Source organism: Falco rusticolus, chromosome 3 (genome assembly GCF_015220075.1).
Source record: "Falco rusticolus isolate bFalRus1 chromosome 3, bFalRus1.pri, whole genome shotgun sequence".
Taxonomy (NCBI): domain Eukaryota; kingdom Metazoa; phylum Chordata; class Aves; order Falconiformes; family Falconidae; genus Falco; species Falco rusticolus.
The window spans coordinates 112,116,583-112,143,957 of record NC_051189.1 but is presented as its reverse complement, the minus strand read 5'-3'; the positions used below and the strand labels follow the sequence as shown (position 1 = coordinate 112,143,957).

General features: G+C 40.4%; 1 protein-coding gene across 1 annotated transcript in view; it reads left to right on the top strand.

Annotated features, from left to right (window-relative positions):
* PEX14 (peroxisomal biogenesis factor 14) overlaps window positions 1-27,375 on the top strand; it is an 80,341-nt gene that overhangs the window by 19,856 nt on the left and 33,110 nt on the right. Inside the window, exon 3 of the mRNA XM_037378624.1 lies at window positions 17,733-17,817. Within this exon, the coding sequence (XP_037234521.1) occupies window positions 17,733-17,817 (85 nt within the window). The remainder of the gene's footprint in view (window positions 1-17,732; window positions 17,818-27,375) is intronic.

Below are 27,375 nucleotides of genomic sequence, written 5' to 3'. Positions count from 1 at the left end.
AAAATAGAGATGACAGAGAAAAGCCATGTAAATAGCAAAGAAACTGTATTTTAAAAAGACTTCTTGGTAGTCCCTGTCCCTTTTGATTTCAGGTAGGGAGTAGAAGCTGGAGTAAGAGGAGCTGAGCTTGTACTTGATTTGCAGAGTAGCATGATGGTCGCTTGGGCTGCATTGGCAGCATGGACCTGTGCCAGACTTCACCACAATTCATACTGTGTCAGTTTAATAAATGCACTACTTAAATTATGAAATTACAAAAGAAAAAAGAGAATGCACTTATTCAGACTCTTAATACATTAAAAATAAGGCATTAAAACACTGCCTTTTTTTTCCCCTTCCAGAATCAATAATGAACAGGAAGGGTTGTAGACATTAACAGTCATGGACATTCAAGCTCTTATACATAAATTATCTTAGAAAAATGCACGTAAGACTTGAATAATGTAAATACATTAATGCATTTAATAATTTAAACATTAAAGCGCATTCAGGAATTCGTGGCAGAAGCTGTTCTGAGATAAGGAACGGTCCTGGAAGTTGTGTGTCCCAAGATCGATGGCTGGTTTCTCCTTGAGAAAACTCTCTGGGGAAGTCAAGCTGTGCAACTAGAGTGACCGCCTGTCCTGAGAAATCCCAGGACATTAGCCAGCTCTTTCGCTTTTCACCTCCCATTGTCTCTTCACCATATGCATGAACACTACATACAAAACATCTCATGGTCCAGAAAAGGCCAGTGTGCATTTTGCCATTTCTTTTTTGCATGTGTGCTGCAGTTTGTCTAGAAGTTAGTTGAAACAGCTTCAGAGAATGAAAGTGTCTTGGCTAAAGGTAAAACACCATTAAATGCTAAAGAAACTGCCTGCAAGAGGTTCCATGGTACCATGCAGATTAGGAAGATGAACTGTTTGGGCACTGTGTGGACTCCGATCTAGCTGTTGTCCTGGGAGAAAGGAACATGGAGTCTTAAGTACAAATGGTGGAATGGGAATCCTCTTCTTCTAGGGCATCGCATGGACCTGTCATTCAGACTCCATCCTAGCTGTTGGTAAGAGTGTCAGTTGGAGACAGTGAGGCTTGGGGAAATAGTGCTTTCCAGGAATGCTCAGCTTTTTCTTGGAGCCCTAAAAATCACAAGGTTGGCTCTGGCGCACTGGCATATAAGGGATTTTATTCTGTGCTTGCCTCTGCTTTTTGGATTGAAGCACCTTCAGCACTGCAGTAGCACCTAACTGGCACACCGAGGTCCCTCTCATGCAAGGCTTTTCCTGAGGATTTTGAATTGTGTCATTTTTGCTGGTGGTGTATCAACCCCTCATGCCTTTTCTCTGTGGTTCATAGTCTTGCTTTCTTTGCCTCTTCTGCAGGCAGGTGCTTTGGAGGTCATTTGCACCCTACAGTCCCACTCACAAAGTGGTATAAGGTATCCTGCTTAGGCCTAAATACTGATGGAACTAATAAAAAAGAGCTTAGTCTGATCCCAAAGGGAGAAGAGTTGGGTTGGTTAATTAAAGGAGCCTGGCACAGGGCACCTAGTAATTATAGGTGCAAGAAGTCTGAATTTGAAGAGGACTGCGCAGCTGGAAAAGGATAGGGAGGCACCCAGAACTCTGCAAGCTGTGGGCAAGAATGCAGCAAAACCAGATCTGGAAATCAGACTCTGGCAGAATTCCTTGGTGAATTCTTATTTATTCCATTTTTTAATGAGGACCTGAATCTCTCCCTATGCATTTATGTTTTTGCATGCACATGCGTATGTACAATTCCAGTTACACCCTATGGCTGGGAGGGTGATTTTATTAAAGACCAGAAGATTGAGAGACAGATGTTTTAAGAGACACAGGCCTTGCCCTATAGTAGTTTGGAATAATTAATGCTGACTGCTGCATTAGTGGTATTACCGATTCTACTGGGTCTTTATCTCAAGCAGCATCTCAACACCCATGAGTCTGTATCACCGTAGGGCAGAGCTTTTGAAGGCAAAGGGGCTGAGGCCACCAGGACCTGCTGGGAAATTGCTTCTAAACTCTTATGTAGGTGTGGGGTGCGGAACAATGCTGTGTCATCATATTGTCCTTACCAATGCAATGTCTCTTGATAGTTAAGTTCCTTAAAGCAGTGTTTCTCGAACTTAGGTTATAACCCCCAAAGGGATGCAAAAGGCTTCAAAGGAAGTCACAAAGTCACTAGCCAGTAAACAGCTTTCTACTTGTAATTGCTTTCAGGAGTTCTGTTCCTCCTAGTTTGAAGAGTTAGCATTTATTCCAGTAACTCTCATTTTCCTGAAGGAACTTGCTGCCATCTCAGCTGAGGAATGTGGGATGAGCCACCACAACAGATGAGTGAGTGCAAAAGGGAGTCAAGTTTGCATGGAGTTTTGAGAAGCAGTGCTTTAGCAAATCTTGTTTCCCAGGGAAAAGCTCTGCAAACGTTGCCCAAAATGGATCTGGTAACTTTACCTGAGGAATGATGAAGACAGTTATTTTGTCCCCAGTGGATTTCTCAGTAGGCCCCATTTGGGGAAGGTAGGACTGTCTGTGCAAAAATGTATCATTTGCTTTAGTGCTTAGATCTAACTAATGAGGCAAGGAGATTGTAGCTCTTGTTCTACCCTTACAGCTGAGGTACTGTACTGGTAGGTGGATCACACTAGGAAATGAAATGCTAGTTCTAGGGGATTCTAGGTCAAAAGGTGAAAAGCACCAGTTTTGTCAAACTACAGAAGATGGTCCACAGAAGAAAACTGCTTTGAGAATTTGATTTGTGTACCAACTGTATACATATGTGCTCCTTGGCTGTCCTAAGTGTAAAACCCCAACTGTTAACTTGAGACACTAGCCCCACCCCCACCACTTTTTTTTTTTTAGATGTATGTTGTAGCGGACTAGGGGAATGCTTATGGTGGTTTTTTTTTCTCCAGTTCAGGTGACTTTATAGCTTCTGATCACCTGTACAAAGCCAGAGCTGAATGCCCTCAATTTTCCCATCTCAAGCGGGCAGTACCCCTGTGTACCTGGAATAAATTTTGAGCCTCCCACACGTGAAAGGAGAAGCATCGCTGGTGGTAGAAAAGGGGTGTGTCTGTTGCATGTGGGAAGCTCCTGCAGGGGATTTTTCATAATCCAGGGCCTGCTGAGGAGAGGGCTTGAGAGGTGGGATGCTCTGGACGTGGCCTGCAGGGAGAACAGAGGAGCAGGTGGGGATCTCCCTAGGCTCTCATGGCTTAATGGCAACATTTAGCTGGATTTAAGAGGTGTTAGCATTTGTAGTAAATTCTACTGCTACATCTCGGCCTGCTTTCTGCTTTTCTAGCTTTGTCTCCATGGTAGTATTCCATGCTTTATCCCATTTCACAGCCTGAACTTTTTCCTCTACGTAGAGGATTATGTGGGGCAGAGATGTAAAAAGAAAGGGAATCTTGCCACTACTCCACCTCTTTATAACTCCATGTATATTTATCTGTCTGCTCTCACTGGGGCCAAGCTTTCTGGCTTCCAAAATCCCGCTCTGGAACTGCTGATTCAAGCAGGTAGCAACTTTAGGACTCCTTGCAGAATAAGTGCCTCCTGCATGCTCCCCTGGCACTGGGATTTCCTCTCTGATTTATCATGCTCAGGTCTGCTAATGTCCCTTGACTAAACTGGGCATGGTGTGATGGTGTGAAGGTCATTGTAGATATGCCATATACATTTCCGTAGACATGTGGGGAGGGTAGGACATGTGAAGCAACATATCCTGCTGGGAAAAGGAGGAAGAAAAGGGTAGTCTGGCTCTTCTTTTCACAGCCTCTTGTGGTGGGATGAAGGTTTTGACAGCCTAATTCAGCATTTAGAGAAAGAACCAAGCAGAAAAATTCCCCCTCACCCACTCCTTGCAGCCCAGCTGTGACAAACTGACAGATAATTAACAAATCAAGACCTCCTATTAGCCTTGTCCCTGATGCATTAAAGCAGCTCCTATGTTGCATGTGTCCTTTAGCAAATGCTTGTACTTGATGGCTACAGAGTGAGGTAGGTAGATCACTTTAGAAAGGCAAAGGGTTCTCTTAAGATGTCAATGCACAAATATTTCCAGGAACAGGTGAAGTTGTTTCTGAAAGAAAATGGTAGGCAGTAGGTGGGAGAGCTGTACCGTGGCTGAATGGAAGCTACTCTAATGGTACAGTGTGTGTAAGGAGTATCTCCTGGGAATATAGGACTGAAAGGGATGTATGGAATTATTACTGAGTCCCTGTTGTTTTTACAGAAGAAGACATAAGTTGAAGCAGCAATTTTTTTGACTGGTACTAACCAATCCTGTAAAAATTACATGCCAGGAAATGTGGTTTGTGGTAGAAACAGATCTAATGTTAAGACCTTAATATTATGTTGACAGTAGTATATTGGTGCCCTGTCCTTTCTGTCCTCAAGTTGAAACTGAATGGATAAGCCCCAAATGAGCTGCCTTCTCTTTGCTTTAGCTCCACTCACTTGGAGAAGAGTGAGGAAGAGTGTCAATATCCTCCTAGTTCAAGATGTTAAATAGACACGAGCCGTTGGTTCAGCTTAACACATGTTAAAGGAGAGAGAGATATCTAATTGCATCAAAGCCACTCCTAAGTTCATGTATGTGGAGCCCATCAAGCTGAAAGCATCCAGACAGCATCTGCTGTTATCAAATCACTCTTGAGTCGAGCTAATTAAAATAGAGCTTCATTTTTCTGAACCATTGTTTGGCAGGAATTCGAAACAGGTCTAACCCAATTTCTGTGTGTTTATGAGCCTTTATTATATCAAAAGTACTTTTCTGTAAATGTACAGGGCAGTGTTAAATGAATTGATCCACACTGTATCACTGTAGATGCACTATGGACTTCCTAATGATTTCTCTTCTAGCTTTTTCCAGATATACCCCAGAAAGCTTGCTTTGTCCCTTATCATGTCATCTTCTTTCTCTCTTTTCCTTTCTATCTCACTCTCAAGAAAGTAAATGTCCTTGTATTTCTTTCTTTCATATCCTCCTCCACCACTCTATTGGGATTTTTGTATTATTAAAACATTTACACATTTGCTGCCACATGCAAATGCAGAATAATAAACCAGGACTCTTTATACTCCAGACAGGAGCAGGAGGTCTCTCACCACTGATTCTTACCCAGTACTCATCACTGTTGATTACAGGGGACAGAGAGGAGGGGAATCTAAACATTACTATGTTGAATCTGTTTGATACAGGATTTTTTTCCCCATAATTTTTTATTTTAAACATTTTACATTTCAGTGTGCGAATTCTAGGTATCACATTCCTGTTTATCATTTGCTACATACCAAGCACAAAAGTTAAAGAGACGAAAAAATTGTTCCCTGAAGACAAGTTGTACTCTTTGGCATCTAAAAGCTAATTCATGAATATTCTCTGCAGAAAGAGAATACCACACATAGGGCCAGTCAGTTCAGAACACATGAGTGTGAATAGCAGCCCAATGAAAGAGTGAAGTCAGGAAATAACTATTTTTCTGGTATCCGGTACAATCCAAGCTGTTCATTCTTAGGTCTTAAATTTATTTCTGAGCAGTGGATTCATATTACAAAAAAAAGGAAGTTAAGGGTTAGCATTAGGTAGAAATCCTGACAGTGATCTGTCACGAAATCTCCCTAGGAGGGTAGTAAAGACTTTTGGACTTTTAAAAATAGATGGACAAAATACAAAATAAAAAAATCAGTAATATAAATACAAATGTACTTTCTGTATAGTTCAAGGAAGTTTGCTTTTTTTAACTCGGTTATTTGACCTTGGAATGGAATTTAAGTGCATTTTGTTTTGCATTTAATGCAGTTTATTCTGAATGTGTATGTTCAACTCCTGTGTGTAAAGCTTAAGAGCAGCATGCATAAATTGATAGTAGAAGCAAGTGTAACATGTTGCTGGAAGCAAACCAGTGGGTAGGGTTCTATTAGATGTTCCCAAACTTATGAAGTATTATTGTCTCCTGTTCTGTGGTTTTAGAGAAATGAAGAAAATTTTTACTCCGAAGTTTGGTCTTCTGTTCATTGACAGTGACTCTCCCCTGATTTCTCTTTTAATAAATTTTAAGTTAATTTAATGCTGACAAAAAGCAGCCAGGTCACCGTATCTGGAAAGATAGAGCAGCGACATTGTACTGCATGCTTTTTCTTTAAGTCCTGTAAGCAGGCCTTACTGCAAGGGGTTCAGCTAATCTCATTATTTATTCAGTTCCCATCTTCTTTTCTGAGACCGTCAAGGTGTATAGCAGGTACTTGACTTTCTAGCAACTGTCTCATCAATATGGTCACTTTCCCAGCCAAGGGACAGGAGGTGATGGCTTTGAGAGAAGAATTTCTGGTAGAGCACAATAATAGAGGTAAATCCAGATACTCTTACATGCAAAAGTAATTCAGACAACATCTCTGCTCACATCATGGTAAGTACAGAATGAACGTGTCAGATCGAAGTATATCTTCATAGGCTTCTCAGCATTTCCTGCCTATGCAATTGTTGCTGTAGTTGCTACTGGAGAAAGAAGTTTGCCATTCTAGCAAAAAACACTCTTTCTTTTTTGTTTTTTACAACAATAACAAAGGCAGGCGTTTGGTCTAAGGATCCAAAAGCCCAGGAAATGCATCTCTAGGGCTCCTCGTCAATTTGGGACCTAATGAAATATAGAAAATACTCAATAAAAGCACCTTTATTACTTTAAATGTTTAAATGTGGAGTTTTTAGCCATCAGGTTAATGTTTTTGTATCTTTTTTTTATTTGATTGTGAGCACTTTTCCAGGTATCTCTGCCACTTGAGCACTAATTGGATTTCCACAGATAAACGGTGCTAGCTGCAGCCCTTACATCACTGTGTTTTTACTTCATCATTATTTTATTTGTTTTTACTGTAAAGGTTAATAAATCTTGGTATGTTTAGAGTATGAAACAAGGCAGGCAGGCTAAGAACTGCAAATGAAGGGGTGAAGTTTTATATGCTGCTTTCTCAAGTCTGAGGGGTGGAAGGAGAAACACTGTGCCCTTTGTGGTATTTCTGATGGGCTGCTGGGTATGTTAGTCAGCCAAATAGTGATCCATAATCCTTAAGATAAAAAGCGTTGATCTCTCCACTAGTTCTCAGACAGAGCTGTAAGGCATTTGAATTGGGTTACCATTGATTGGAGGTGGGGAGAAGACTGAGTAGCATGGGTCTGCTTAAAAAGAGATATGTGGGTTTTATTTAACTTTATTTAATTTTTTAAAGAAAATTGGAAGCCTTTCAGTGCAAGTGCAACTGAGTTCCCTCTGGATTCTCAAGGAAGTTAATATAGAACTTGCCAATATTTTAGGAAAGAACTAATTGAATGGCAGATTTTAGTCAAGATTTATGCTGCAAATAAATTTCAGTAAGAATTTATCAAGGTCTCACACGTTTGCTGTCTCACCTATTTGTTCCGGAAAGCTTGTGTTTTTCACCATTCTCATGGTTTCCTGGGAAGCTGAGCTTGACTTCCTACCACAGCAGAGGCCACCCTTAGTTTCCAGCCACAAAGGCAGTGTGGAAGCCCTTTTTGGCCTAGCAGGTTTGAAACTAGCGCATTTCAAACACTTACCCCCGAATTTGGACTTTGTAGCTTAGTAGAAATTGATCGAACAGCCTGTACTTGGGCCAAAGCAGCATTAAAGAGTCCATCTACTTTCTTCTGTTTCAAAGATAGATAAATGTGTTGTAGCTCCAATGGATCAGGTGCAGATTCTTAAGAAAACTGCAACATTACAGGCTCAAGCTTTTGGTTGTGCCAGTTCTCCGGAGCAACAATGGCCATTCTTACATTGGTGTTAATCCCTTGCTGTGGTATGGACCCAGATTTCAAAGAGATTGTTGATGCTTTCTGTGGTATTTGTCAAGGAAATGGCTGCTTTCTTTTTTTTTTTTTCCTGAAGTGAGTAATTGTTTATTAATTTTTCAGCATTTAAAGGGTATAATTATAATAGTCCCTGACATGTGCTGGCTATGCCAAAGTTTAAGGAGAACAAAAACCAGTAAAAGTGCCATTTTGAACCTTCTCTGATTTTGTAGGCCTTCCTCGTGTGGACCCAAATTTCTGTGTAGAAACTAGGCAGGAACACTCTGGCTTGAGTAAAATTCTCTGTAGAAGTAATTCTCTTGGACATTCTGACTCAGTTTAGAATGGTGGGATCTTACTCAAGTGTTTCAACAGAGAGGAGCTGGTGATCAGTACATGCGATTTTTTGGTACATACAGTGCTGTATTGGTTGAGCAGCATCCTGAATTTGTCCCGACACCTATATGCTTTGTTTCTTTAAGTAGTGAATATAACATCCATGAAAAATGCCAAACTGACTCCAGGGGAAAATGAAGTGGACCCACTGCTTGCAGAATATTTATGGTATGGACAGATACAGAGGGTATGTTCCGTGTGTTTACCCTTATATTGGGTTTCACTGCTGTTGTAGAGGAAGCATCCTAAGAGTTTGCAGGGAAGCCCAGTTGCTTTTGAGGCTGTTCATGCAAGTTCCTACATATGAAGGAGAAATTCTGTGATGCGAGCTTCTTCCTGTTGAGAACTGGACAAAGACAAGGGACGCAGCTGCTTTCAAATCTATAAAATTATTCCACTTGCAGTCCCCACAGACTAAGCAGCTCTGGCCAATCAGATTTCTTGCCCCTTACATAGTTTTTCCCTTAATGGGGCAATTAACAGCAGGAACAAAGTGCATGGTCTGCTCAGTCTTTATTATTATTTGTGTTGTAATAAATGTCTAGGAGGCCAGTTGCAGACCAGCACCAGGCACCGTGCAAATACAGAGTAAAAGGACGATTCTTGTCCCAAAGAGCTCTAAGTAAAACACTAAATTTATATAAAGGTCTTCCAGTGTTCGAAGTCCTTCTTTTGCTATTGTTTGCCAACTGCTGTGGTTTGCATGATTTATTGTGCACCTGTCACGATTTCCAGCTTCTTAAATTGTTTCCAGCATGAAACCTTTTGTTTGTTAGGTTCTGGTGATCCAAGCAGTTTCCTCCAGTACCTCCTTATTCATTCTATCGTTCAGATCTTCCATGTAATAATGCCATCATAGCCCCCTGACTTCAGTCCTAATTGTTTGGGGTTTTATTGCTGCAAGGAAAACCCTCGCTTTCTAATCTACATTTCCCATGGATTAAGAATTCTGTTAAATGTTCTTGAAATAGCAAGTTCAAGGAATAATAGATTGCTGATTTTTCCTGTCAGTTTCAGTCATTTCAGTCTGAAACATCTTTATAGCATCTTCCACAGATGGGTTCTACTTTTGATCCTCTTGCACTCAATCTAAACCATTGTATTACTACTATTTTCCAATCCCTTGACTGTGGAATTAGAAGGATCTAAGTAAGTCTGAACAATGATCCTGCTCTGGTGCATCTCTTTGATTGATTTAGCTTTCTGGAGTCTACCATTCAGTAGTGATTTTAAGTACTCAGGCACAATTGTTAGATGTGACACGGACTTCCTATCCTTACGTCATCTTCTAGCTCCCTAGCATGTGAATGAACCTCCAGCAGTCCTTGTCTGCCCTGTAGTTAAAAGAATGAAAATGTAATAAATTACAGCTTCATTGTTTTTTATGTTCCACACATGTGAAGATAATAGGGTAAAAGAGATTTCTTTCAAAAGCTGTTGTATTTTAACTCTTTAGTAATGGCAATATGGAGAGAGGAGTTAAAAAGGTAAGAGCGGAAGTGCTGCCATCCACTCCCCTGGAAGCTGTATCATGAACTTTTTTTTTAGTTGTGGAGCCATGGAATGATCTTAGTTCTGCTGTAGTGAGCATCTTGGACACTGAGTCATTACATTCCTTTGGAGTGATTCAGCTCAAAAGCTTGACGCTTGCATTAATTTTACAGCACAGAGCCTCAGTGATCCCTGAGCCTCCTTCTATAAGAAGGGAGAAACAAGACGTATAAATTGGGTACTGTCATGAAAAGTTATAAAAATAAAATTCTCCTTAATAAGTTTTGACCCTTTACCTTCTCTCTGGCATCTTTCTTAGGTCCTGTTGAATCGGTTTGTTAACCTTATCATGGCACACTGGCTTCAGCCATACTTGAAAGCTAGATACCTTACCTACTTGCATGAGACACTGACCTTTTAGTCCATATATTATCCACAATGATACAGTACATTCAGTGCTGAGGTTGTTGCTGTTTTTATGTAAACAGAACTTCAAATAATTTGCTGCCAGTTGGATTGCAAATATTAGTGTGTGTCCCCCGCGCCCCCACCTTGCTCATCTTGCTGCAATACCTTCTTTGGTGGTAGTGGTGATTATAGGCAGCTTGCAACTTAAGCTTAGGCAGAAGTACAAGAAGGGGATTTGTAAAGTTTGTTTTTCCTCTGAAAGTGAGATTATATCTTTAAAAGTTAACATTTTTGAACTCTAGAAAAAAAGGTTCATGCTACTCATTGGTTAAAGTTTATTATGGTTGCACTATCAGTTTAATACATTTAGTTTGTTCTTCTGCTCATATTTCTTATGTTTTTCCAGCATTTTTCACTTGCCTGCAGGTTTGCATTGTGTTAAATGTGTGCGAAGTCTCATTTGAAGGTGTATCTCTTCCTCAAATAAATACGTAGATAGCACATTTTCTCTGTCTATAAAAATAGTTATCATGTGTTTCTTTTAAAGCTTGTTTAAAAGTTTCTTGTTCTTCGTAGTTGTATGCATATAAGTATTACTTGTATATTATTCCTTTTAAAAAGACGGGAATTTTGTCAACATGTCCACTATGTTTTAAATTGAATCAGAAAAAACTGAAGATGGCAGAGATATTTCACTTTGAAAGGTGACTACTACACAGACGAAGTTGCTACTTTTCATAAGGGCTTTTACTCCATATATCAATGTGTTTTAAGAGAGACTTGGGTCAATAATACCATGCTTTAGAATTCCCTAAATACATATTTACACAATAGACCTTAAAATATATTAGTCTATCATGTCAGCTACTGTACACTTCTATCAGGGATGTTTTATGTCCTTAACATATGATACAATAAAACTTTATTTTATATAGCATTTTTCATACAAATTGTATCCTAGAATGCATTGTGGGGTTAAATAAGACTTTCACAAGGTTAAAATTAAAAAAAGCTGAAGGACACAGGAAAATTAAGGGCTTTGCATAGAAAATATTTATTTAACTGAACAATGGGAATCTGAATGGAGAGGCCACCAAGCTAAGACAGCCTGTAAGTCTGATTCGAGCTGCAGATCAGGATCCCTGGAAATGGTAAGGTTACGTGAGGAAAGACTGGTTCTGTGTGAATAAAGAAGGTGGAAAGGTCACGCCTTTATGAACAGCTGGAGGAAGTGAGAAGTGGCTGCTGGAACAAAGAAGTTGAGAATAGGGACTATATAGAGCCACTGCTTTATAGTGAGAATAGTAGAAGAAATGAGGGAGAAGTATGTCGAAGGGAAAGAACGCATCTGAAAGCATGCCTCTGTAGCTAAACTGGTGGGTGAAATGAGTGGGAATAGGATAGCAGTGTATGCTGAAGATTTTTCAGCCTCTTCATTTCTGCTCATTCCAGCATGTGTAGGGAGTGGCAGGGGTCCTGGCTCCGTGGAGGCTGTCCCTGGAACTAAGTAGGCACAACAAGGTGACAGGAAGACAGCTTGGCTTGGATTTTTTCTGGCTTTTATCAATTTTTTTTTTTTGGGTCACCCTATTAATGTAAATTAAGTAAGGCTTTTTTGTATGTGATAATTATAGATAAATGTATTTAAAGTAGATCTGGATTTTGTAGTCCTCAGGAAAAAGAGGAAGAGTAATTTTTCCCCCTGTCCCTGTCATGTGTTCATTTTAATGAGCAATTTTAAAAAATTGAAAATAAAAGAGGAAAATGAATAGGTGTTGAACCAGCCTGTGATATGTAAATGCCAACTAGTAATTACCTAAAACCTCAATTTTCTTTCTGTTTCATCTTGCAAAACATTTCATTTCCACTGAGTGAAAACACTTAATTTGGGCTCCGCCGGTGGGTGAAGCCTGCCTCTCCGTGCGGGCCCGCGGCGGGTCTCGGCAGGGGGAGCGCTGGCTCTGCGCTGGCTCTGGCTCGGCGCTGGCTCTGGCTCGGCGCTGGCGCTGGCTCTGGCTCTGCGCTGGCTCGGCGCTGGCTCTGGCTCTGGCTCTGCGCTGGCGCTGGCTCTGCGCTGGCGCTGGCTCTGCGCTGGCTCTGGCTCTGCGCTGGCTCTGGCTCTGCGCTGGCGCTGGCTCTGCGCTGGTGCTGGCGCTGGCTCGGCGCTGGCACTGGCTCTGCGCTGTCGTCTTTGGCTCTGTGCTGGCTCGGCGCTGGCACTGGCTCAGCGCTGGCACTGGCTCAGCACTGGCACTGGCTCTGGCTCTGTGCTGCCTCTGGCTTGGCGCAGCCCTGGCTTCCCTTGGCTGCCTGTGCAGAAATCCGCCTGCCCCGAGCCTTCACCCCTCTGTGCCATCGGGAGCCTTGCTAGTGAAAACTGGGTGATAAATACATGGCTAAGGTTTGCTTTCTTACCTTTCACCTGGTTGCTGTTGACATCGATTATTTTGAGTTACATGTCGTTCATGGAACTCTGTTGTCTGAGTTTCCAGGCACCTGGGATTTTTTTTCCTTTTGAGCTTGTATAACCATTTTTTGGTTATGCTTCTGTGTTCCTTAAGTTCTGGGTTCTAATCTCAGATAAGGTTTGATGCTTGTTTCTTCCTTGCTTTTGTCCTTTTCTCATTTTGACTCCTTTGAATCTTGCTTTAAATTGTATTTTTTTCTTTGCTCTGTTTTACATGAGGGTTTTTTAAATTGTTGTTACTGCATTTTTAAACTTTTCTTCATCTGACTTTGAGATCTACCACACTTTGTATGTGTCCAGGTTCTCTCACAACAGAAATAATTTTTGGGGTTCTGTATGGTTTCATACAAATGTCAATGAAACCATAGGAGCTTTCCTGTCTCCTGACTGATCGGCAGGTAATTTCTTTAGAAATAACAAGCAGTTTCTGTGAAAGAAGAATTTCGTAAGAATCCTGTGGCCCAGAACACTGAACTGGGAAAAGGTTTGTCCTGGGAGAAGGAGACTTGTGTTAGAGAACATTGTGTACGTAGTGTCCCAGGACCCCGACTCAGAGAGCTATGCTTAGAATCTCAAGGAACAGTGCCTCTTTAGTGAGATATATGGCTTCATAATTAGCCCCTTGCATTTTTTTGCGAGTGCTAGCATCAGCGTTCTATGATGTGTTTCCCTGATTAACAGCTGCTTTGCAACTATTTCCCTGTGCCACCAATAACCATATTTGTCAAGTTAGTCCTGGCAGAGCACTGATTTCTCACTAAAATGCAGCATTTCTGTTAGAAGGGGGTTTCTTGTTCATTGCAGTGCCAGGCTTTTAAGTCAGCCCTTGTTAAAATGTAAGTTGGCTTTAGCCTGATGCTTGTTAACAGGATTCTGGGTATCTCCTTTAGAGTAGGAGTGCAGAAACCTTTCACAGACAATTTAATCTTCTGAGCCTTGCAAACATACAGCCGTACACTGAGGGGGTGTTGCTGTAGGCTAATATATTGATCAGTTCCATTTGCCCTATAGCTGTGGCCTTCTGCTCTGGCTGAAATAGGTTGACTGTTTGTTGATACTGCCATATTATTATTTTTTAATACACTGGAAAAAAATTAATTCCAACTTCTTTTACATACGTCATGTATATTGCCAGTGTTGATTGCTTCCGCACATGTAATGTAAACTGTCTGTGCATAGTTCATGGCCTGTGCCGCCTCTGCTTAATGAAAAGAAGTGTTGCATTTAAACAGATACAGATCCACTCAGAAAGACAAAATACCATCCCTTGCAACGTATAATTCAGACCCAACCTTTACATCACAGGTCATCTCAAAGTCTCAGTCTATCAACAAATGCTGTTTAGTAATAACCTACCGAGGGTTCCCAGTATTAGGAAATCTATTAGAGCTCTTATGGGCTGTGCTCCTGGTGCCTTTTGATTCTGTTTTCCACATGGAACCCTGCCACCAAATCCTGTGGAACTTTTATTGGTGAAGGTCATTTTCTTTTACATTTTTGTTAATTGATTGGGTTTGGGGGTTTTTTGAGACTTAGGAAGTGAGCATTTGTCACAGTATTTTAAATTTCATGGTTTATTTTTCTAATACCAGTAACTGATAAAAGTAGCTTAGATTGCTTCATTGGAAACTCTGCAGCTTTGAGCATAATAAGAAATAAAGCTGGCTCTACCTTCCCCATTAACATAAACGGGAGGGAAATTAGGAATGAGGGACCTTGGCTATAATGTCAGTGCTGTGCTTTGGCCCAGAATTTTGCCAGCTTGCTGCACTCCCACAACATCTGCAATAAAGTTCCTGTCTCTGTTTTATATCTTTGACATTGAAGCATAATATTTGGCCTGAATTTATGTAATTTGGCCAGACACAAATATAATCCATGAATAGTTATATTCATCTTCTGATTAGAAAATCAAACTGTAGGACAGGACCTGCTGCAGGATTCTACCCATCACCACCCAGTCAGAAATACATCTTTGTGTATTGTATCGCTGCAGGAGAAGTGGTGGTGGGATAGCAAATTGGTGGAACTGACTGACTTTTAAAAGCCAAGTATGCTGTCTTTCATGATGAGTGTGATGTACCTGATCCCCTAGATAAAACTAGTTTGCTGGCCAGCGTGTGCTGACAATCTTAAGAATCAGAGTAGTGATACAATGCACGTTATTTGGCAGTGTCCTAATACTATGAAAATTTGGAGAACAGTTACAAACGATACAGAAATAGTATGGAACAATGTTAGCAGCTGAGTCAGAGTGCTATTTGCTGCATGATTTTTTTGGCTATACACAGGACTGCAAAGTCTTCTCATCTTCCTCCTCCTTTTTCTGTTGTTTAAATTATGGACGCTGCAGTTGCCCTTGTTTGTGCAAAGAAAACGATCCATAGAAGGTAGGAAAGTTCTTGTGTATGTTTGTTGAAAATATTGGCATTTTGACATGGCCAAAATTGCTTCATAAGTTGCTCATGTATACAAGATGAATTATAAAAATGAAGGCATTTCGGCTGAGCCTATAGGAGGAATATTCAGAGGTAAATGCAAACACAAATATGAGAAACATGGATTATTGGGAAGAGGAATAATGTCCAGGATTCTGTTTTATGAAGTCTGTTGTTGCTTGTAATTTTACTTTGTTTCTAGATTAAAAATGTTGTGAATAATGGAGGAAGTGATGCAGGGGAGAGATAAAACAGAAGTTTATTTTGGAGTGAAAATTACTACTGAAATGTTTACATTTTTACAAGGCAAAAATAAGTTTTAATAAAGGGTTAGAATCAATAAAATGTTCACAGGGTTATGATTGAAATAGCAAAATGAAAAATACTGCTTATTTCTTACAGGTTTTTTAATGCTTAAAACCTGATAATTAAATACGAGAGCCTGCAGAATTTCAGGTCTGCAGAGCCGTTTGTGTCTGTGTCTGTAGCTCACTAAATGTGGGAGGGAGTGTTGAGGAGTTTCTGAAGAAACAAACAAGTAATTATTGTTAGAAGGAAAGTGGTTTTGATATGTTCACATATCTGTTGGTCTGCTCATTTGGGCATCTTTCTTATTCAGCATATTATCTTAAGGTTATTAGTTTGGGCGCTTTATATTTCTGCATCTGGCATAGCAATATCAGCACAGTTTAAATCTGTGATTTGCCTGTCACCTGCATTTCAGCTGGAGACAGATCAAGTGCACATAAATGAAGCCGAAGTGTACTTTATGCGGGGCATTTTGCTATAGTATTTTATGGTTCAAAATTACTGAATGTAAACTTAAGGGAAAAAATGAAGGAAAATAAGAAAAGGAGAAGAATTAAAAATACCCCATTCATTTTATCCTCCCAACTTTGAAGTGTGCTGGGACTTTGTCAAATTCCCGTTAAAATAAATATGTCAATTTCATCTCTCTTCCAAATTCATTTATCATGCTTTTTTAAAAGGTGTTTTCTGCTTTACCTGATGTTTAAATTGGATTCGCTCATTTATGCTGTTCTTTGCTGTATCCCCCATGTTTTTCTTAAATGAATTAGTAATGACAGCGTACTCCATCATACCCTCTCTACAGCCACTTTAAGGGAAGCCTGGTGATCTAAACCTTTTAACCTATTAAAGATGATTTTCCCCAATTGAATCAGACCCACCACAGGTGTAATAACTAATCATTTAAACTACACCTGCTATTATGTATTTTTAAGCCATTATGCGTGTTGGATAGATGATAATTCATGTTTATTGCATTGTCCAATGGATCCGTTTTGCCTACACTAGGCTGATTAATGTATTTAAAGAAATAAGAGATGCAATTTAAAAGAAAAAAACCATTGATGGAATGCACTGAGGAGTACATTGAAAGTGCCATTAAACCCATCAGAACTTTGCTCTCTGACCAGAAATGCATATTCGAAGGGTTTGATTCAAACATAAAGTGAAACTTGGTGATTTCAGTAGTGGTGCTATTTTCCCCCTTCTTTTTTGGCTGTGAAAAGTTTTGAAGAGCTTTTTGGAACCGAATTCCAGAAACCATATTTTAAGGTAAACTCTTCAAGACCTACCTAACATAGGTCTAGCATATACCACCATTTTAGGAGAAGGTTTATGCCACTGTCTGGGGAGAAAAACCTCTTCCATGCATATCCGTGGTTGTTTTTGGCCCTAGAGGAGAGAAGTAATCTCTTCCACTAGTTCACATGGATGTGTCCATCTCCTAAGTGCTGCTAACTTCACAATCAGAACAGATGTCTTTGTGTCTTTGTGTAAAAGTAAAGTGAATCACTAGTGCAGGAACATGCAATAATGTGTGCAATAGTAGAGGAGAGCGTGTGGAAAGTTGGCCTACCATACAAAGAAAAAAAACAAGTACCTTTCATTGGTACTAAATGGAAGTGTAAAAAACTAGTGCCATTGTCATTGATGCCATTGAGTGTTATGCCATGCTTTACCCTTTGTTTGACTAAGTGGTTGGTTTTAAGTGCACTGTCACGTTAAAGAAGGATGTAGAAAGATGAAGAAGTCTTTAGAAGACAAAAGTAATCTCTGATTTCTGCCGGTATGGAACATAAATTTAACTACTCACCTGCCTATTTATGTCATGAAAAGTGACTTTTTTGATATTTTTGTTATGTGATCCAAAACATGTGAAGTTGCTTCTTTCCAGTCATGGCAAGCTGAAGTTTATTTATGGCTTTCGGTAAATGAGAATATTGGCAGAAAAGGCCTTAATCTCTTAGAATTTGCAGGGATTTCTAAGTAAGATAGAAAGGAAGCGTTCTTGCTAGTGAGTCTACTGTTACAGATCATGTGCATTGTCTCAAGGTTGCTTTCAACTACAGGAGCCAAATTAAGTGAGAAGATCACAGTATAAATGACAGAAACCCCTAGGAATCTTAATGGAGTTCTTTGTACAGGTTGAGATGCTCCAAGAGTAATTCAACAAGAAACTCCTACGTTAGAATACCATAATTGTGCTTTCTGATTAAAGTTGAGCCACAAACTTTGATTGAACTGTTTCTAAAAGTTGGATCGGTGTCAGCTCCAGATCATCTCCATGTGTTGGATGCGATGCCTTACTTTGCAGTACAGAATGCATAATGTAAAATAGGAATCTGACCATTCCTAACACGGATCTTTTCTCTCTTCTGTTTCTCCAATCCTCCTACCCTCATCAGATTGTGACAGCAGTGAAGTTTTTACAGAATCCACGAGTCCGCCAAAGTCCTCTTGCAACCAGAAGAGCATTTCTGAAGAAGAAAGGTATGGACTCTTTAAGATTGTGGTCTCAGTGATAATGAGGGAGCTTGAGTTAGTGTAAAGCCAAAATGTGTTGCTATAGAAGACTGTATGTTAAGGCCAAGGCAAGCAGTCTGTCTTAAAAAAAAATTGACTTTTGTAAGAAATATCAGTCTCTTTTCTTCCAAACTGACTAGAGCAATATTGGCACCAGATGTGGAGTTACAGAACACAGAAGACACATTGGAAGTTTGTGGGTTAACTATTATCATATCTTTTTTGCAATGAATTTAGAGTTGTGGACTAGTTGGTCAGTTCTAACCTTAGTGACAACGGCTTTAGAGTGACCACCACCTAGGTGAAAAGGTCGAATGTTTCTGAAGAGTGAGAGAGAGGAATGAAGGGCAAAGGACTTGGTGAAAGTAAACAAGGTCAGGTTAAGGTCACGCTTGGGAGCAGCCTGACTTTCAGATTGAAATGGTAAACTACTGACTGAGTTTAGCCCTTTTCTATAGCAAGGATAGAACAGATCCTGACAGATCCTATATCATCTTAGACAGATGGAACATAGTTTGGCCATTGCCTACTGAGGATTTATTTTACTTTCTGACTCACAGTGAATCTATCTTTTGTTCTTTTTCTATCTAAAGTTTTTAGTCCACAACTTACAGTGCATTTCAGGTGAAGTTCACTCCATATTATGCTACCCTCCCAGGACCATATTGCTTAGATCCTTACCGCAAGATGTAAATAATGACAGCCTTACCTCGGAGTTAATTATGTGCACTATGGAGCACATTAAGCAGATGGAATGATACTGAAAATACAAACTCCAAACTTCAGAGGGGAGCGACCCATTTATACGTTGAAGTCCTAAGTACTTCAGGGTACATCAAATTTGATAGCTAAAGATCTTGAATTTTGAGAAGTAGGGAAGCCTATGAAATATAAATTATTTTGTTTGGGATTATGAAATGTTTATTGGAGACGCCTGAGACCTGACGTCATGAGATGGAGGGTCCAAATATATGCACCACTTTGCTCATTTTGAATAGCAAAGGACCTAGAAGGCAATGACAGTCTTGTGTTTTAGCAATGATGTCATCACAAGTACTTCATGGGCGCATCATTTTGTGTGATCCTCTCACTGCTTGTCCTAGTGCCAATTAGAGAACATTCCAGTCACATAGGTATGCTGCTTGCCGTGCCCTGCCATCAAGATGGCATTAAAATTTGGAGACTGTTGGCCGCTGTGCTGCATGAGTTTTTCCTTGAAATATGTGGACCTATGGGGAGTAATTAATCATAAAAGCTTGGGGATTTCAACTCTATCATTGAAGCAATGAAGCAAGGGAAAGCTGAGCCTAAAAGCTGTGCTGATTACCCGGGGTAACCTGATACAAAATCTATTGTTGCCGAGAGATCCTTAGCCCCCAGTATATCGTGCAATATTATAACTGCCTGATCTTCTTCTGTGCTGACAATGACCAGTTATTCCTCATTTTCTCTCTCAACACAGCTGGGTTAGAATTTCATTTGCAGAAGGTATTTAGAGCAATTTAGAGACAAATGTCTCTGGTGTTTGTTCTGCACTTCCCCACCGCAGGCTTCACTGAACAGTTTTTAGTATCAGGAGCTTCATCTAATCTGTTTAATTTTAATAAATCCCTGACTGGGAGAAGAGCAAGGGTGGGGAGATGGAGGCACAGAGAAACTGTGGCCCGACTAATACTTCTTATGAATTACTTGGCTAATAATTACTAAAGAGCAGAAATGGTTTGGCAGAGCTGTTTGTTTGTTCCTGTTTGTTAATTAGCCCTCCTTCCCTTTGTGCTAATTGTTTGTTTGAAAACTTAACAGTAGGAGATAGGAGGGAGCAGGGTCCGGTAGTGCCTCTAGCCAGCAGTCACTGGAGATATGTCCATATGGGATCTGACCACTGAGCTTACAACATGACCTCTGTTCCGTGCTGGAGAGCAGAAGGTACGTACTGTCATGGTACCTGTGTGCTCTAGCAGATGGAGGCAGCCATTCCTGAAATGTAGATGTGGCTAGTTTAGTCCTGGGTAAGTGAAGGATTGCACAGGTTGGTAGGCTGTTCCCCTGTTCTCTAATATACAGTCATTGTCATCCCCAGGACAGTGTGCATCCCCGGTTTACAGATAGTTAGGCTGTCTGGTAGAGAAGTCCTCACTGCCAGTCAAAAAAGCATTTTCTGTAGAGAAACCATTTCAGTTACAAGAATCTCTTTTAAAATTATCTTTGTAGGAAATAATGCAGAGGTACCCTTGTATTTTTTTCCACAGTTATTCTGATCCACGTTTCTTCAAACAGAAATTGGAGTAGGAAGATCTTTTTATGGACCCCGGAAGAATTTCAGTGGAGTTTTCCTATCTATACGTAGTTGAACCATGTATGGACTTGTCTTTTGTAGTTACTTTGGTGGAACTGTACAGGAGAGATGTATGACTCCCCATTAAGTCTGGTTAAAAACTCCTGCAGTGGATCACCGTGTGTCTGGGAATGCAGTGGGAAAAGACCAGGCGCTTTACCCCTGTGGGAGCCTTCCACTACCCCAGCTACAGCCTGCGTAGGCTGCAGGGATAGGACTGGAGCATTAGCTGTGGCTGAGCTTTCAGGTCCTGCAATCCTGACTTTGCCTAAGAAATTTCACTTCTGAGACTTGCAGAGATGGTTCCACCTTGAATTATATTTTTTTTCTTTTTTAAGTATCTTCTTCCTAAAAAAGGCCAATAACATTTTATTTCAGTTTATTATTATTTAATATAGGAACTGGATTTTGTTCAATACATTTCAGTGCAGTGAGAAATTAAAGTTTATGCAGGATCATGAACTGGACAGTGTTTGGTTTCTTGTGAAACAGTAGTTGCAGAGGCTGAAAGTAGGCTTTCCTGGTTACTTGCAGGTCAGGGGTTTGCTGAACTGCGCTCTCCAGAACACGGGGTGATAGTGTTGATGACAGTTGGGAGAGTGAGGGTGTCCTGGATTTGTAAAAGGTCTTTCAGAAGTTGGATGAGATTTCTCTGTTGTCTTAAGCAGTTTTAAACTCCCAAATACAGAGGCATTAATGAGAAACATGAAGTTATTAGAATCATTTATCATTTTCTTTGAAGCTTACACTGGCATTTTGTGTAATTTATGACATTTCCTCCTTTTTATCATGAACTTCTTCAGATGAAGGGAAAAACAGCTGTTTCCCCTCAGAGTATCAGAGAAAAGAAAGGAAAAAAAGATGCTGTTTGTTTTTTGTCCAACTCGCTGATTCTGCTGATGACATGCCACAGAATCAGCGGCGCCTTGGGAATAATTAGACAGCATGTGGGGTTTAAACCCTTGTGGAAATGTGTCTGTCATCTAACTGGTGTGCTTCAGATGTCCTGTACTGTTCAGTTACCCATCCGGTAACTCATGTGGCTTGTTGTTAATCTTGCGTACTCTGAATCTGTAACTTCTGGCAAGATAGAGAAAAAGGGTAGAAGTGCACTGTACATGTGGAACTCTTTTTTCAGGGTACTAGTCTTTTGGGGCAGGGAAGAGAAAAACTGCTAGGTTACAAACTTACTGTGTAATCTTGGATGAAGAACTTTTTTCTTAGTTGCTAGTTGTCTTCATCTGTATAACAAGTACAGTAATGCCTTCCCAGAGTGTGACTGTGGAAACAGACATAAGCATATGAGGAGCTCAGAAATAATGGTGATGGGAGAACAGAAGTGCATTAGGGCAAGTAAATGTGTAATTGTTGAGTTATGTTGGGAAAATGTCCACCCAGAAGGTTGGACAGTCTTCAGAAGATACACTGTCTGGATCAGTCTTTCATATATATATATGCAACATAAGGGGCTGCATGCTTCCAAATGCAGTCACACTCTTGCTTGGTGAGATGAGTTGGAGGTAGTGGGAAGCGTTGCTCTTTTACGTGTTGTATCTACTAACCTATTTCATTACTCTGTCTGGTAGGAATGAGTTACTGCACAAGGTTTTCCTGTAGGACTTGTGCAGTATTCTGCAGCTCATCAGAGTTCCAGAAAATTTTGCCGGTGTCAAGATGCCAGGCTATGGTGATTACTGAAGAGATGAATGAATTATTTAATTGTACACACCCCTCCACAATCAAAGCTGAAAGACACTTGATTCTCTGGAAACAAATATTGTCATCCCTAGAATCTCCAGTAGAAAACTGACATAATTTTCTTCCTCTTTCGGTAGTCTGCATTCGTGGAAGTTGAACCCCTGGCTTTTCTCCTTGGCTAAAGAAACCCAAGTGGATCACCTTAAGGACCCGAGACAAGGGGGCACAGCCCACTGCTGGAGGGCTTTAAAGAAACTAAACTCTTCAGCAGATTTCAATTTAACCCTCTTTTATTACTTTTCTTTTTTATAATTTAAGTCCATTTCATGAGGCAGTTTGCATGTCCTTGAATGGAATCTCGTTACCATGAAAGCTTTTTTAGCATTGATTTCATAACAGTCTTAATTTAATAGCGCCATCATTACTCAGAAGCCCTGAGAGTGAGGCCCTGGCTTTCCAGGTCACTGACCTTTTAATTACAAACCTTGTTCTGATGGCCAGGTTATCGACTGGACAGCTCCCAACTCCTGCCCCCAGCATGAAGATGAAAATAACTGCCTTTCCTCCCCCACTTCCAGAAAAGGGAGGAAAAGAAAAGTAACCTCTTGTGTTTCCAAAATTAATTTTCTCCTTCAGCTTTACTTTGTAATTAATTCTTTAACATGTCTCAGTGAAGCTTGAACAGTTTTTACAAAGCTTTTCCTTGAGAAGAAAATACAATGCAAGCCCATAGAGTCCAGCGACAACTTGTACAAAAAATATAGCTAGTAACCTATGCTGTCAAAATACCTATTTGAGCCAAACTGCTGTGGCCCTCCAAGCCTTATGCTTTTCTAGATATGACCGTGTTTGATACATGAATGTGTGATTGGGCCAAGAATGTAGACTATTCAAGGAATGCTAGATGACTTGCCCTTCTCCTCAACCTTGCTGACAGGATATGGATTTAAGGGATGGTGAAGAAAAGGAGTGAAGATTTCACTGTTGTGCTGGTTTTGGCTGGGATAGGGTTACTATTCTTCACAGTAGCTGGTATGGGGCTGTGGTCTGGATTTGTACTGAAAACAGTATTGATAATACAGAGATGTTTTAGTTACTGCTGAGCAGTGCTTGCACAGAGTCAAGGCCTTTTCTGCTTCTCACAGCACCCCACCAGTGAGAGGGCTGCGGGAGCACAAGAAGCTGGGAGGGGACACAAGCAGGACAGCTGACCCCGACCCCGAAGGGATATTCCATACCATATGACATCATGCTCAGCCTATAAAGCTGGGGGAAGAAGCCCTGCTTTTCTGGAGTGGTTTAACCCCAGCTGGCAGCTAAGCACCACACAGCCGCTTGCTCTCACACACACCCCCCTTCTGCCCCCAGTGGGATGGGAAGAGAATTGGAAGGGTAAAAGTGAGAGAACTTGTGGGCTGAGATAAAGACAGTTTAACAGGTAAAGCAGAAGCCATGCATGCGAGCAAAGGAATTCATTCACCCCTTCCCACCCAGGCGGCTGTTCAGCCATCTCCAGGAAAGCAGGGCTCCATCATGCATAAAAGTTGCTTGCGAAGACAAACACAGTCACTCCCAATGTTCCTCTGTTCCTCCTTCTTCCCAGGTTTTTGCAAGAATATTCTTAGTATGTTATCAAATTCTTCACTATGAGAGTGGTGAGGCACTGGCACAGGTTGTCCAGAGAAGCTGTGGATGCCCCATCCCTGGAAGTGTTCAAGGCCAGGTTGGACAGGGCTTGGAGCAACCTGCTGTAGTGGAAGGTGTCCCTGCCCATGGCAGGGGATTGGAACTAGATGATCCTTAAGGTCCCTTCCAACCAAAACTCTATGATTCTGTGATTAAGCACCTTGAACAGATTAGTTTAACACACAAGAGAAAGTTCACTGCCTTAGGTAGAACCAGGGAGGGTGTGCTTTCTGATTAATAAGGAAGCTTGCAACAGGTGTTCAGGTGGCATAAAGTCAGTCTAACAGCTTGTGTAGACTTGCAGAAATGACTGTACAGGTTAAACGTAAGTCCATGCATTCTACATTTTCATAACACTTTTCATCTGAGGATCTTAGAGCACATTGTACCCATTAACTACTGAAACTTTGCAGCTATTTGCATGGAGAATGGTTGATGGTGTGTATAGGGTTATCTAGATCTCACTGTGCTTTCCACTAAAAAACATCCACCTCTGAGGCAGAGGACATCAGTGGCTTAACATCACTACGTGGTTTTTAGGAGAGGAAATGAAGAATACTTTACCTAAGTGATCTTGCAGGGAGAGGGAGCTTTAGGGATACAGACTGTAATTACTGAGTAAAAAATTTACCAAGATTCTTGAAAAGCACTATGGGATATTTAATTACCAAAGATGCTTAGGCCTCTGTTTATGACTGCAAGACAGCTAATGTGCCTTATAATGTTTTGCTTAGGTTAAAGAAAAGTATGTCCTAAAACCGTTCATGCAACCAGTTTGTTCTTTTGGGGCCTCCCATCCAAGCTTTGGGTCAATACAACCCTGCATGAATGGGGAAATCTAGTTGTCTCCCAAGAAATTTATTAGGGATCTGAAAAATGAAGAGTGCGAGAATGAATGCTTCTGTTGCTAACAAACTCACAGCAGTTCCTATCTGAATCAGCGTTATCAGTAGTCACATCCGTTTTTGGCTCTGCTGTGTTTGCCCAGTGCTGATAATGTTCAGCATACAGGGAAGATTTTCACTGCTGGAGCCTTAGAATCCAGAAGAATAGATGTGGTCACAATCCAGAAATTAGTTCCACATTTCTGTATTTTGCATTAGTTGCTTTCTTTTTTCTTCCTGAAAATTATTGAGAATCCCTATCCATGTGCTGTGAAGGAGATGTCTCCCTGTCCTGCCAGTCTTCCGTCTGCGTATCTGTCACTTACTGTTCAGTACCAGCCTATTCATCATGCTGACTTTTCCCCCCCATCAATTTTACCACTGTTTGTGATATTTGAACTTGTCATAAACTTCACGGATTTTTCTTAGCTTCTTTGGCAAGAAGGGACCTGCAGCATTAGCACTAACAAAACGCAATAAACCGATCAACCTTATGACAACCTGGAGAATCAGATATGGCTATCGTTTGGGGTTGTCGGGGTTTTTAGAAGAAAATCTTTATAGTTGATAGAAAGCCTTCACTATCATTCCACAAGATTTGGAAGGAGGTTTGGAAAACGTAATCTATCTAGTCCCTGTCCACGTGGAAAAATCAGTTCATATCTCATCTTTGACTCTTGTCCCTGTCACTAGTAATTCACGAGAGGGCAGAAAAACACCTGACACTAGTTTAGGCATAACTAGCCAAGTGATGCAGTGTACAAAGGCAGGCAATGCTTTCTTTTTCCTACCTTTTTATATTTGTAATAGCCAGATGCTTAAGAAAAGTGTGTGTGTGTGTGTGTTAGATAGAAACTACTTCCAAGTGAGTTTGTTATTTTAGAATAACATTGTACTCGGTGTACATTTCATTGTTTTATAACAGGGTTTTTTTTATAGCTCAGTGGTATCTAGAAACTAGGTTGAACAATACATTTCCATTCCACTGGAAATTCTGAGATTTGGAAATTTGTTTCTATATTAGATAGTGATTAACATTTAAAATCACAGATTTTTTTGAAAAAATGAAATATTATAGCCCAGATCAGTCTGTATTGATTGGACCGGAGTCTTTAATATTGTAACTGATATTAAAAGAGATTGAGAAGTATTATGATATGTACCATAATATTACAGTGAAAATATTTGGAAATTTTTTTTGTTTGTTTTGAAATCATTACTTTTTTCCAGAACATTTTGGGGGTTTTTGAAGAAAGACTTTCTGTATTTGTCCTAGAAGTTTGCTGATGAGCTCTGCTTGGAACTAAAGAATTCTCTCATAGAAGTGCTTTTCACCAGCAGGAAAATGTATCGTTGTTACTGGATAGTTCCAACAAGCTTGTCATCATGCAGTGTTTTGTACTTGCACATTTGGCTTGAATACTCTAGACTACTCAGTACGTTTCTGAGCATGAGGGAAAAAGTCCTACTTGGGCCCATTTAAAGGGAGCAGAAGAAAAGTCATGGAATACAGAAGGACAGTGTGTTGGTTTAAGCAAGACTATTTTAAAGGGCTTTGATACAAGATCTGCTATTTAATGTTAAAAACATGAAAATCTCAGTGACTTTCTCTTTGGTTTCTGTGTGAAGTGTTGAGAAATTGTATCACAAGAGGCACCCCTTTGGTGTTTAATGATCTTGTGAAGAAGACTGAGGAAGCAACTCTCAAATTTTACACCCTCTAACTGCTATATATATGTTCTGTAATGGAGGATACAAGTCACATTAGCGGTAATATTCTCACTTCAACCCAACCCATAGTGATCTTGAACCATTTAGATCTGTACTCCACTGAACAAGAGAGGTGATTCATTTAGAGTATATTGGGTGAACAGTCTGCTACATCTCCTGTTTCCATTGGGCCACAGAAATTCCTCAGTATTTCAGCGAAGAGTCCATAATCACCTTTGCCATGTTTTTGTAGCTTGGAAATTATTGATAAATTGAACAGACTGGTTTAGTGCCCAGGAAGTTGTGCATGCTACGAAATATTGGTTGTAAGCTTAATTTTAACAAATAATTGGAATGTCATGGGTTTAATGATGTCTCTCCACTTGGCCGTCTGACAGTAACTATGTAATGTAAAAGAGCTGTTAAAAATGGCTTTGCAAAATTAACTCCTATTGCTCACTGAGTGTGTTTTGAGTCATATCTGCCTTGTTTACTGTCAAAATAATATTTCCATTCTTGGTAGCATTGAAAAACCAGTATGATTACAGCAGAGTGAGTTGAAGTCTGTTCTAGAAGACAGTGCTAAAGTAGGCAGTTATATTCTGCGTCCTGAAATTGTTAGCCTCAGTGATGGGCAAAAAAGACCCAGGCCCTAAGTCTGACTTCTAATTTTAGTAACTTATTTATCATGATTTCAAGTGAAAGTAAACGTGGAGTGCCAAAAGAAAGTCACTTCTGTATTTACAATCTAAGAGCAGGCATTGGAGATCTGAGATATGACTGCTTGCTTGGCTTTGGGCAAGTTACTCATTCTCAGCTTGCCCATCTGTAAAATGGGGTTAATTACCACTTTTGCATTATGGACTTAGTAAGATTTATGTTAGCTATGGTTATAAACTGCTTTGATATGCTTGTTTCAGAGTTCTTGGTGCTACAGCGTGTGATTTTTGAAGCTGCTTGCTGCAGTAAAATCCACACTTGCAGAGAGGTTGAGAATTTACTTCTGTCAGCTGTGTATGGGAGAGCTACAAACTTTAGAATGTCACAATGTCAAGGCTCAGGCAGATTGCGTGCAATCCTAATCCAGCCCTGCAGCTCTGACCTTTGAAGCAAGATTCACCTTGAGACAGTTGAAGGGAATCTTATGTTCATTTGTATAAAATATTTTTGTGATAGAAGGAATTTGCTCTTCATGGTCATCCAGCCCAGGGT